Here is a 13728-nt window from a genome sequence, read left to right as displayed (position 1 = left end):
CATTGGTATTCTTTCCTGAAAGGAGGAATTTTGCTATCTTGGGATGGAAGTAGCCAGAAGCAAAACAAAGCCAGGAGCAAGGGGGCTCACCACTCCTGCAGGAGGAAGAAAGCCAAGTGGAAGAGCCAAGGCCTGAAAAAAGCTCTGAGATCTGGAGGGGAACTATAACACAAAGCAGTCAGCTGGAAATCCCCTGCCTTTCAACAGTGAGAAGCCAGGCCTCAGTAGGTTGGCTGGTTTACTGTGTTCTGAAACAAGCAGCAGACAAAACTTAACAGATATATATATAATAGTTTCTGTAACTGGAAGAATTTCACCAAATACACACCAAATACCCAATGTATTACAGATAATAAAGGAAGGGAAGGGTAGCTTCACAATTAGATTGAGCTACTAACACTGGGACATGTCACACCCACCAACACATGCTGGAATGAAATCCCCTGTTAAGAAATGAAGGTCAGCTGGTAGGTCAGGGTCAGCAAGTTCTGTTCTACTGATTTTCAGATTCAAACACACTGCAACTCCTTCGGTCTAAAATGATCAGAGATGCTGAACCCATTGCAAACACTAGATATCTGGAAACACTGGAGTGATTCACAAAAGAAGCAGGAACAACTATTTCCATGCTGAGCAGATACAGCAAGAGCCAAGTTGATCCTCTCAAAGCTGGGAGGAAGGGCTGAACTTTCAGCAACTATATTCAGAGCTTCCACTATTGCATTCACCAGAATAAAAGGAGGGTCATGAGATTGTATTAGGCTTTAGGCAAAATGAATGATTCAGAAGCCAAAAAACATCGGTTTTGAGTGCTTCTCAGGATAGCACTTTATTTCCTGGTTCAGGTTAGCTTCTATGCCATAATGCAGCACCATGTGGAGGTACCCAGACAAGCTAATTTGCATATCAAAAATAATTTCAAAGCATTAGTGTGGCACTCTGCAGGGTAATATGTGAGGCTTTCTCAGAGCACCAAGTCATGTAGCCAATGCCTTCCAGAGTTTGCTGCTGCATTCACAGCAGGATTCTGGTCTGAAAACATTCTATCTGAACCTTTTAATCTCCCCAAAATTTGGAAGTTAATTTTTTTGAGTTTTGATTGGAGTCCTAGCACTCTTCCTGTGTCAGCTGAAGGTACTTTCAGCATCTAGGTACTTTTAAGACCACTCACAGTGATCCAAGCAAAGAACTACTGCCAGCTGAAGGAGTTTGGGAAAACATGGGACTGCAGCTGCAGTCACTGGGTATTCCCTTTGCTATTGTCATAACGGAAAGAAATTGCATTTATATTAGTTTAGGAGAATTTGACATTCTGGTCAGATGTTCAATGGTAGCTATACATGTTCAGAATCTGTAAAATGCTTTTGGGTTTGGTTTAATTAATTTTTGCTTTCCTTGTACTTCAAAAGAAAGAACTGAGAATAAATAGATGTATGTCCAAACACAAGAACAATGGTACAGAGCAAATAAAACAACAGCCACAAAGGGTATGGTGCAAAGAGATGGAATGCAGATGTTCAGGACTTTTATCCTTCATCAGCAGCCATTCATGTTGCTATTGGGGTGCAATACTAGGAAGCTGCAAGGAAACAAAAGTTTCTGACCACCAGATGCAGGAAAAGGCAGGCCTGGGTCCACAGCACAATAGAAAAAAGGCAACAGGACTGTTGTCAACCACAAAAACAGGAGAGTTACAGAGTAAAACAGACATAGAAGTTTTTCCCACATCTCCACTCACTTCTCAACTCCCTGGATGCACACAAGTACCATGCTTGACGCTAAAACCAGCAGTCATTAACACAGAATCATCTGTTACATCAATGCACACAAAATGTCACTGCTCAGGTTTCTGACTGCAGCTTTGAGTGCCCGGAGTTTGGGAGGCTATATTTATGTGATGAAAAAAATCCTTTTGCTAAAGCTCAAGACAGTACAATAATTATACACACACCAGAGTGCTTTCCTCAAGTCTTTCCCAGCTGTACCCCATGCCATTGACCCACAAATATGAGAACTATGTTTAAAATTGCTCCATGTCTGAAGTGTTTCATTTCCTCTGTGGGTGATACTCAGTCCTAGGTTCTCCCATAGCCTGGTGAGGAAATTATCAGTTACATAATTACAGACGTTAGCCCAGGAATTCTGAACCTGTGGCTGCTCTAGGTTAAAGTGCAATTATGGTCAGAGATGTGACCAGATAAAAATGGCACTTTCTTACTCAGCAAATCTGCTGGATACACAGCTAGACCTTCTGTTTTAGTGACAGAAGTAAGACTGTACTGTTCTCAGTTTGGTTAGTTTATTCTCCAAACATATTATTTTAGATTCATTAGTACTGCCTACAAATTAATGCAAATTTGAAAACCATTTTGACCAGAAAAAGCAAATAAGACATTTAGAAAACTGCAACATTTTATTTGAACATATTTTTAACAAGGCATGGCATTTTCTTGTTTCAAAGCAGGCTGAAACCAACCTTGTCAACATCAAAAACCTGAACAGAAGACATAACTCTCAATGTAACAATATCCCCGATGACACAGACTTACTTTAGATCAGTAAAACTGATCACTCATGCAACATTGCTCCAAAAAATGATCATAACACACATTTCCCTAGAACAAGATTCTAGCTATTACATTCCCAAACCTCTAGCAATATGGCAATATCAGAAATAAAGGATCAGACAATTCTCTGCCCTTATGCTCAGTCACACACAGTCACACCCTTTCCTGCCCTGCAAAAGCAAGCTTGTGCTCACAAGGTGTGGTCACTCCACTGCCAGCCCATGTGCCCTCTTCTGAGACATGTCTCACATGCTCTTTTTGTTTAAGGCTGTACACTGGATTTGGAATGAGTATTCAAGGATGTTCTACACCACCTGTTGCAGCCACACTGCACTGCAGCTCCAGAATAAACTCTAGCACCTACCATCAGACAATGAATTTCTGATCACCCAACCAAATGGAGTACAGTAGGGCAGACAATGTCTGTCTTCCGACGGAAAACAATTTTTCACACCTGAGTATCAGAGCAAGCACATTTCATCATGTCTTATAATACTTCAAAAAGACAGTATGCAATAATTTCTTTTTTGGAATTCTTGCAAAATCTGCTCGCTTGCTTTAGGTGCTACTCAAGACTTGAATCCTTCTGAACTAAAGGTCCTTGGGACAATACTGGGCCCAGAACAACTACCATCTCTTGATGTATTCAAAAAAGGTGTCAGTGTGGCTGGCACTTGAGCACATGGTTTAATGGCAAACATGGTGGTGGTGCTGGGACTTGATGGTCCTACAGGTCTTTTCCAACCTTAACAATTCCATGATTCTATAAAAGCAGTGTTCTGTTTCTGAAGGCTGGTGGATCGTTGCCAAGTAAGGTTCTTCTAGGCCAAGACAGACCAGGAAAAGTCAGGCCTATGTAGACTCTAGAGGACATTAAGGATACACAAATCTCATGAAGAGGACCCAAGCACTGCAGCCTGATGGAACTCCACATGGTGAATCTGGGGATTGCTACAAGAATATACAATACACAAACTTAGAGAAAACATGGTCCACTAGAAAAATACAGTGTCTGGATAAAACAGTGCTTCCAGAATTCTCAAGCTATTCACCAAATTTTTAAGTATTTTTAACACCAAGTTTCTAAAGAAAAGCAGCTCTGCTAACATCTGGCTGCTGACAAGTACTGGACTCGTAATCAGGACGAGGAATGACCTTGCTAGGTGATCACAACAGTGGATACACCAATACATTCAAGATTCAGGGGCCTTTTGTCACTTCCTCACTGCAAGCTCCCCACAGGACTCACTGTGATCTGATGATAATGAAAAAGCAGCACTGAGAAAGTTCCAGCACTACTTCTGAGCATATTGCAACAACAGAACACTGCCCAACAAAAGACCAAAGAAATGTTCCCCATGGTCTCCCTGGGTGAAACAGTGAGAGCATGTGCTGTGAGGAAAGCTCCTGAGCCCCGCCGGGACACGCAGCACTGGCAGCGAGCGGCTGCTGCAACCCACGACCCCAGGCTGCTGCAAGGGCTGCACGGACACCCAGGCTGCTGCAAGGGCTGTTTGGGCAGGGAGCATGAACATCACACACCCCTGCCTGCAATACCAGGCAAGCACCTGCAGGAATACTGATTCTGAGGCACTTGAAATTGTACTGCATTTTTGAAACTTTTAAAACAAAAGCAGACAAATTCTCAGCAATAAAATGCGATCAAATGGGTGAGAAAAAAATTTAAAAATTCAACAGGAAAGGGAAGAGTTTCTAAAAATACATCGTTGTTTAGCTCAGTTTGATGTGGTGTCCATTGTTCTAGCCTCATTCACAAGTTTTTTCCCACCCTACCTACAACTTCCATACAAGACACACATTGTCATAGCATTGCTACAAGCCTTAGAGATTAGGGCTTGCTAAGGGGCTGGAGAGCTTATGACAGGAAACTGTATTTTCAGATAGCATTAAGTCATTGTACTTACAAATTTTAAGAAAACATTTCCCAGTTCATGCTGAGACTGGGGTTCTGGTTGCAAACAAAATTCCAGAGCAGCCAGGAACTCCTTGTGAACACCAAGAATGTCTTCAATGTTAGAAAATAAGATCTGAAACATAAGGAGAAAAACATTGCTCGGTTTTAATACATGTCAGTGGTTTTTGCTACATACTAATGCCAAAATACTGTGGAGCTCTAAACTTACCATGAGAGGATCCAGAGCTCAGACAGGGACTTGTAAAGAATGAATTACACTGTATTTGCCCCTTTCCTAGCCCCCTATAAAAATCTTTACATCGACTGAAATACCTGCTGTAAATTAAGGCTATCTTTGCAGACTCCTGAGCATGATAAATGCCAACAATCTCTTTTAAGTCTTGAGAATATTTCCTATGAGAACATCCAGGTAAATGGAACCACAAGGCCAAATTAATTTTGCAGGAGACAGAAGCAGGAAGTAGTTTGCCTTTCCCTCCCATGCATTAGAAATCCCTTTCTGGAAGAAAGGGACTTGAAGGTATCACACACAAGGTTATACCTGTAAATAGGAGACAAAATCTGCTGTATGGATCCAGCTTTACACTGCTCAGAGTACAGAATAGCATACATTTCTCACAAATCTCAAGAGCAGCATTTAGAGTTCCCTTTCACTGACCTCAGTGACACCAAAAGGCACTTGTAGAGGGGAAGAGGCCCCTTGTTCAACCTTGTATTACAAGGTAATAGTGACAGTTAAATGATCCCTGTGACTAGAATACACATGTGCATATGTGTATTCTATCACAGGTGAGATTTTTTGCCAAATAACTACAGGAAAGTGTTTTGTGTATTTATGACATTAATGAACAACATGCACCCCCTGTGACCACAGGCACTAGAGAAGCCTGTACCTCACAGTTCTCTATGTCCCTTAACTATTGCCAGGGCAAAATTCATTCAGGAACCTCCTCATGCAAGGGTCTCACAATATGTAGATCTCCCACAAAAACCCAATTCCTTTCCACAAAAACACAAAGGAAAATTCTTGCCTCCTTCTCATAAGCCCTATCAAATTTCTATTAGTAGAAAACAGCAGATGCAAATTGGCTAACTGAATACTGTCAAGCCAAACAGACAAGGGCGTGGATTCCTTGCCATTCCTCTCAAAAACATTGAAATGGCCCCTCAGTACTCTACTCAGCATTTCACAAATCTTGCCAAAAGTTACTATTTCTGAGAACACTACACTGTTGTCAAATTTCACTAAAACTAGCTGGTGATATGAAAAATTACTGGAAGATGACAGCTATAAGAAAGGGCAAACAGATTGACAGATAAACTATCAACATGAGCTCCTTTCCTTAGGGAATCAGCTTAATAATAAGCATCAATATGACAAGAGGATATCTGGTATTCATATCCCTGAATCTAGCCTTTCATTGCAAATCACTTCACCTACCAAGAAAACAAGGAAGACAGAAGAAATACCTTAACATTCTCCTCTGTTATGTACTTCTCAGCTTTGTCCACTGCATTCTGTCGGATCCGGTGAAGAAATGCCTGCAGAGATAAAAGAAGATTTATGTTCCAGTTGTTTGATAATAGTTTGATTTCACTCTTTTGTTTCCTCTAGGTTCCCATCCACACAATTTGGCTGGTAACCTTTAAGACTGAAAGAATGTAAACATTTAGGAACTTCCCACCACAGATACCCCAGGCTGCACACAGGCACTACCAAAGACATTTCCCACAAGCTGTTGGGCTTTGCTTGACAATAAACGTCTTCTCTTTGTGGAAGCCTTTAGCTTTAATTATCTGTTACTTGCAGTAGACAACAGCAGGGTCCACTGGCTCCTCTGAAGGTTTCCCCTGTCTACAGGATGCAGCTGTTCCGTCCCTGGGGCAGCGTGCTTGGCCCACAGAGGTGTGTGTCAGCAAGGGACTGCAGTAACAGGGAAGGGACAGTCACACTGCTAGAGCTGAGACACATCAGAGCCATGAGCTGGGGCTAGGGACAAGTTCAACAGTCTCAGTATGCGGGGAAGGGGAATGGAAATCACCAGACAGTGTCTGTGATACACTGTCCTGCTCACTTTATTTCAGTGGGTTAAAAAAAGCCAAAGCAATGCTAGAACTTTTCACTTAGGTTGGGTTTCCCCTTCTCTCAGCTCTGCACAACTCTGGCTTTAACAGTCAAATCAATAAAAATCTGCCAGATACAAATGGAGAGTGATCTGAATATCAGCCTGAAAAGCATAACTCTGGCTACTGGAAGTTGGGAGGACCTACTTGCATTTGCACTGAACACACCCACAAACCTATTTGATTCAGTAGAAAGAGTTTAGAAAAGAATACTTCATGGGATTTCCATCTCAAGACTCCACTGGTTTAGCAACTACTGGTTAAAAGGCACTCCTGAACTGAGAGCAGGGGATTTTCCTATCCACAGGCATCAGCAGAGATGGAAATACCTGCAGGAGAGACTGAAAGGCAACCACTGAGGACAGAATCTGCTGCAATAAACTACATAACGTCTGCAAAGAAGGGAAGAGAGCTTTATTCTCTAGTCCTGTCAGTGATTTCTAACTTGCCTCCCATACAAAGGAGTGAGCCCTGGGGAATGCAGTGAACAAGGATGAAAGAACTTCTCTTACCCACCTGAGAGAGTGAGGGGAAGTTGGTCATATCTTTATTTAGGGCACAAAGCAGCTTTCTTACAGCTTGATAACAAAAAGCCTTTAAAAGCTGAACTATTCCTGAGCAAGGTCCATGTCAACTGGTGCACGCTCCACTTTTGCTTTTTCCCTTTTGCCTGCTGGGATCAGCAGCAGCTTACAACCTGTTAAGAAGCAATGCCACTGAACCAAACTTACAGCTTATGGAATGCCTTCATCTCTGGTGTTTTGTTTGGCACACAGTGAACATGTTCCTCTGGCTTTCAGCTCTAAAAGGGGCACGTCTCTGTTCCAGCTAAGGCATTGCTCTCTGTCATTCATCAGCCATTCACACTTTACAGGGCAGGTACCAGTAAAACACATTAATTAATGAAGCATAGAGACCCTACATTTGTTTTTAGCCCTGGATTTTCAACCCGCTTTTGAACAAATTTCAGGGACCATAACCACATTGCTCCTCTAGTACTGCTAAACAGAAAGATCTTGGCTAGATTCCAGCTAGATACGGAGAACTCAAAGGAGTTTGTGGGGACTAAGAAGTTTGAAGAATAGATTCCTGCATCAAAGGAACAGGACACGTGCTAGTGACAGAAGGGTTATTTTGTAAGGACTAGCCAGTTCATCCTGACAATAATCTGGCCAGGAACTGTAGCACTCAGCAGCAGTCAAGGAACTGCCTGAGATGAAGTGTTCAGCATGATTCCTGATGACAGGAGGAACAGCTGCTGCACTCCCACCTCAGCTCTGGGTGTGAGAGCTCAGCATTAGTAACCAGGCACCTGAGTCATACAAGGTGGCACATCATTCTAGAGACACTCATTCGCTAACAGTAAGTCAGGCAGTGATTTTCCTTGCTTTAATCACAAACATGTTTGGAGACAACAAACCCAACTGAAATGATCAATTAATCTACATAATTAGCAGCTCCACTAGTGACTAATAATTACCTGCACGTCAGTCCCAGTATGAAGGGTCTAATAATAGAAAGCTGTATACAGGAAGTGCAAATCACATTAGCTGTTACAGGCCACTCAATAAAAAAGTGGAGACTGTTAATCTAAAAAACAGCTTTTCTATGATGCTTGTCTGAAAAGACCACATGATGTGAGCACAAGAAAGGGAGAAAAGAAGATAGGAAAAACAAATGAAAAATAAAAAAGGCATAGAAGCAGAGAGAGGAAGAAGGATGAAAGACCTTGAAGGGAAACAATCAACTTTGTAGATAGTCTTTCAAATCTCCTACAGCTTCTGATTTGCCTTCATGCGCATGGATAGCAGTCTATCCAGTAATAATAAAACAAGACAGTTACAAAATATTTTGGCCTTACAAATTTAATAGTCTACATTCTGAAATGCAATTCCCCTCAAATTAACAAAACTTAGTGGATGCGGAACAAGTTTGTTCCCCATTTTTCAATACCTACAGAGGTGCAAGAAGAATCTTTTGCAACACAGTCATTCAAATAAAAAGTGTGAAAACCACAAGCTATTAAACAGCAGCTCACGGAGATAATGCTGCATGTCCCGTTCACATGGCAACACCACTTTCTTCCAAACCACTTCCTGCTTGGAAAAAGCAACCCTTTTCCCAGAGATGTTATTCTGACATTCAGATCAGCATTTCCCAAATTTCCCCAGTGATTTTTCTGCGCTGCTTGTTTTATTAGGGTCTAAGCTCATCTGTACCAGCACTAGCCCTCTAGTCACCTGGTGACACAGACTCCAAGAACTATTACACAAGTAGTGTGCAACTCTTTTGGGGGAAGGGAGTGCTATGATATTTCATGAGACCTATTGATTTAGCTGGAAAATCAGATTCTTATTTGGACCAGAACATCACAAAAGTGATGCCAAAAGAGAGATGGTGGTGGTAGATGAATATTTTAAAAAATTCATCCTGTGAACTCATGCCTATATCTTATTTACATTCCAAAATATTTTGTTATAGAAGAGGAATTAGTTGAAAAGGTGAAAGCTTGTCTGGTCACTAAAGTTAGTGAGACATTCTCTCTGGCTACTCCAACCTCTTCACACTCTACACAAGTCATATATAAATTCAAGGGGTCTGTTCCTTGGCACTTTTCACAACGAGCTTTCAGGGACTCCACAGTATAACCCTTTCCATCCGCAACACCTTCAATCTGTGCAGCAACTAGCCTCCAAGGAGATGTGGAAGCATGGGGGTCAGCTTTCTTAGGAGACCTTGGAAGTATGACCTACGGACTCTGAAATCATTCCTAGGACACTGCAAGATGATCACAATCACCTCTCCATTGCAACCAAGAGCAGAAATCTCTACTGTGGCATATGCTGTTGGTTTCCTCTTCTCTGAAACTATCAGGTATAACTGAAACAACAACCAACTGCAGATCACTGAGACTGTTGAAGAGCTGAAACTGATGAACAGACAACAAAAGTAGGCTCTGCTTCCTTCTGTCTTCTTGTTGTACCCTGGTCAGGACTTACAAGGGTAACAATTTCACAAAGAGCAGAGATAAGAAGATGGCTGACATCTTTCCTCCTTATCCCCCCACACTGCATTGCTCCCCTGCCACTCCGAGTGCTTCACTGTGCTCACACTGGGCCAGGTCTGAGCAACCCAAGCTGTTTGTTTGGGCAGCAGAGGAAGACAGAAGCACTGGAAGAGCCTATGGATCCAAAACAAGAACAGGTCATGGCACAAGGCAGGGAAAAAATGGGAAACCAGGCTGATCAATTTTCATACTGCTGACAAAGATTGTAAAGGCCCCATCTTCCATATTTATGTGCTCAGTATTAGGAAAACAGTCCGGAGAAAACTTGTTTTGGTTTAAAATTCAGTGGTAACATAATGTTTATTTGTGCACTGTAAGCTGTTGTCCCAGAGGTCTGCTATTCCCAAACTCAGCAGGCCACAGCTAATGCTTCTCATGTCATGCATAAGCACAATTTATAGTTTGTCTTACAGTACAAAGTCTTGCAGGATTCAAGCAAATCTATGACAAATTAGAATGAGCAGTGAAATGTTTCCTTTCTGCTTCACATCATGCTGGACAAATTCCTTCCAATACAGACTAACAGAAACATACTATAAATCTAGAATGAAATTTAAATATAAAAGTTCATTTCATTAAATAACTACTTTTTAATGGCCCCTTTTGTAAGAAAGTGTTTTGTTTTTCTATTCACAGTCCTCATAATCTACTGTTTCAATGAAATCTCATTGTTTTGAGTGTCTTTGCAGCACCTCTAAACCACAAAAGCACAGAATATATTTTAAGGAAACAATCAGGTGATTGTTAGTTGTTGTCACATGAAACAGTTGCACACATGAAACACACGAAGCAACTGGGATAACTCTTAAACGCTTTTCATATGAGCCTTGCTGAACTCAGCTTATATATAGCCTTAACCAGGGAAAACTAGTATTTTCCATCTTCTATGTAGCAGAAGTAACACAAGCAAAACACTTGGGATGAGGCAGTGACAGTTTGCTCATGCCCCTTCTCATAATTCATTGTTTAAGGCAGACACTTCCTCCAACATTCAGAAATAGCAAGAGACTTCTTACTAAACAGCAAGGGAGGCCAAGTGTGCCTGCCCCTGAGGGAAATGAAAAGGAGAACAGAAACAGACAGCGGTGAGGCAACTGGTCCCCATGTTGCTGGAGAAGAACAACTTCAAGCACAATCCTGTAAAACCTGTTTCCTGAACAGCTGACTGGAATGTCACATTGCATTTAAGAGAAAAGTGAGACAATTTCATTAAACTCATTAGTGATCAGGACTGATTCAGAACAAGGGTCCAGGGATCTAAATGAGCCTAGAATTTTCAGAGTTAATATTAATAATTGCTTTACACTTGTGCCATCAATTGTTTAAAGCTTCTTGCAAGTGCAGATATCTTGTTTCCAAGAAAATGTGTTCACAGTGACAAAGTAAGAGGTGACGTGAACAATAAATTCCAACATTTGACCATCACTAGCATCTTTACCTTGCAACTACAGCACAGGGGTCACATATATGAACAAGAACTTGCAAGCATAATTTTAATTTCTCTTTTTTTTGATCACTTGAATTAGTGTTACCACTAAATTTGGCTGTTAGAAGTCTTTGCCTCCGTACCAAAAAACCCTATTTCTTTAGCATAGCAGCTCAAAGGTCCTGTGGGAACCTTTCAGCTTTACTGAAATAGTCTGACAAATTGAGTGTTTGCTGAAGTTCAAGTTTTAAGAGCAAATGCATCCTTGTTCATATTACTCAATTGTTAGCTTTGAACCTTGTCATTTTGATCATGTTCTTTTGCTTTCTATCAGATAAGCAGTTCATAAGCTAAAGCTCTACACAAATGACAGGAAACAAAAATCCTGCATCCTGGTCCCACACGTTAAATCCAGTTCTCACCTGAGGTCTGAAAGACAATGCAATAAATAATCTCAAAGTAACATAACAATGACTGCACAGGGCTATTCAAATCTTTCAGCATTTCCCTTCAAGGGTGTTGCTGGGCTCACAGCCTTGGGTCACCACCCAGCTTGGAATCCAGACACCTCAGCTGGGCTGAACCTGCTTCAGTTCTGCTGCTCCTGCCATGGCCTGCAGTGCTGTGCAGGTTGACCAACGTCTACTGCTGTCCATCCTAGAGTCTGCTGGACAGACAGATGAAGTAATTCTTGAGCAAATACAGATGAGTGGTTTTCCATCATCTCTTGCTGTCCTGGGCAAACACCAGTACACAATGCAGAATACTGGGCCTGAGTCAGGTTTTTCAGTTATGAAATTAAGTTAGAGTATTGGAAATCAGAAGCAACTCCTTTGACATTACTAGCATTACATATGTAAAATGGAGCAACACTGAAGCAACAGCACTACTTTTAAAGAGCCTATTACTCTACCTCTTACTGGAAACCCAGTATTCCCTCACTGCTCAATTACTGGCTGCTATATTAATATTTCTATAAAAGCACATTTTAAATTATTAGTGTCTGGAGAAGAAGGAAGAACTTAAGCATTAGATGAGTTCATTATACTAAAATTCTCCTAAACAATAGAGCCACAGCTGTGAAAGAGAGCAACTGCAAAAACACTGTACCTGTAGCTGCGCTCTACAGGCAAATTAATTCATCAGCAAACACCTGAACAGGGACTTGCTTGACAGACAGAGGTGTTTAGTAAGAGGAAATAGCACCAGAAATATCTTTTATTGCCCCAATTTCAGGCTTCCTGTGTATCAAACTGGCTTTAAAGCCTCAAAGCTTATTGGTACTTTTTTTTTCTCTATCCCCTGAAGAGGAACTAAATTATTAGCTAACCAAGGTGAGTAATAAAAAGAAATAAAAAGTCACACACAACATGGAGTATCAAATACTCTCTGCAAACAGCTCAGGCAATCTGAGGTGTAGAAGCCACACAACCATTTCACACACACAAAAGCACAGGAGTTACAGGAGGCACCATCTCTTCCCACAGCAGACTGCATGAACATCTGCAAAATAAGCAGATTCCATTTCAGGTGAAACTGGAAAGACCCTCAGAAAAGAAACGCAGCTTCAGTTGCAAAATTCAGATATGTCACAAGGGTAAGATCCTTTGACCTGAAGCATACTTTTGATGGGTATTTTTTGTAATTGTATAAATACATGTACCCATATTACAAAACCACCACTCATGCTGGCAATTCAATAAATATTAACTAAGCCTTGATCATGGCAACTTGAAACTTCTTCCCCACTTCTTAGTCTGACATATGGTGAATGCTGATAAATACTACATGAAATATAAAGGAGCAGTCAGAAATTCTGCTATTTAAAATTAATTAATAAGTGCATGTATGAATAAAATGTTTGAATAAATAAACTTGATTATTTCTTTAAATACTAGATAAGAGAAACAGCTACTGCTAATATGAAGTACATGCCTGAGATAATTCCAAAACTGATTTGTCCTGAGCCAATCCTGAATTTTAAGATTCCTGCAGTTATGACCACACTTGGCTGATTTATCTTACATCTATCCTGTCGTTGTTACACTGCCTATAACATCAAATCAATCACAAAATACTGGCACTGCACAGCGCTGGGACTTTCAGCTGTGCTTTAAGGACTTAGACATTCCAACTGCTTTCTCCTCACTTTGAATTTCTTGACAGAGGTCCAGCACAAAATGGCTTCTGTCAACAAATCTCTGGGGCTTAAGCGAGGATTCACCTCATCTACTCACACCCCCTGAAAGCTGAAGCCTTCCCTGAGTTAGTGATCCAGGTTCCCACTACAACAGAGCAATGGGCAGGCAACTTAGAGGATGAGTCACAGCTGTAGGAGGATGCTTAAGAAGAGAGGCCGAATTACCATCTACAAAGGCTTTCTCTTTCTGGGTGACAAATTTAGCTCAGACCACAGTCCTCTGCTGTACCCCTCTCACTGCATCGGCAAATACAAATTCCAGGGCAGTGAGGGTTACTGAGTCGTCTCTAGAAGTGAACCAGGACTGTCTCAGCCACTCATGGACACTTAGGGACATGGGGGCACTGCAAGCTGACACATGCAAAATTCACATGCACGGACATTCTCAGCACGGTGATTTTCTGCGAC

At 41.4% G+C, this 13728-nt stretch overlaps 1 protein-coding gene across 1 annotated transcript in view; it reads right to left on the bottom strand.

Annotated features, from left to right (window-relative positions):
- PREX1 (phosphatidylinositol-3,4,5-trisphosphate dependent Rac exchange factor 1) overlaps positions 1 to 13728 on the bottom strand; it is a 114388-nt gene that overhangs the window by 57285 nt on the left and 43375 nt on the right. The window contains exons 2-3 of the mRNA XM_063172680.1: positions 5974 to 6045; positions 4493 to 4615 (exon numbers count right to left, since the gene is read on the bottom strand). Of these exons, the coding sequence (XP_063028750.1) occupies positions 4493 to 4615; positions 5974 to 6045 (195 nt within the window). The remainder of the gene's footprint in view (positions 1 to 4492; positions 4616 to 5973; positions 6046 to 13728) is intronic.

This window comes from Melospiza melodia, chromosome 19 (assembly GCF_035770615.1).
Source record: "Melospiza melodia melodia isolate bMelMel2 chromosome 19, bMelMel2.pri, whole genome shotgun sequence".
In the NCBI taxonomy this organism is placed as follows: Eukaryota; Metazoa; Chordata; class Aves; order Passeriformes; family Passerellidae; genus Melospiza; species Melospiza melodia.
The sequence above is the reverse complement of the archived record's forward strand: the minus strand, read 5'-3'. Positions and strand labels throughout refer to the sequence as shown.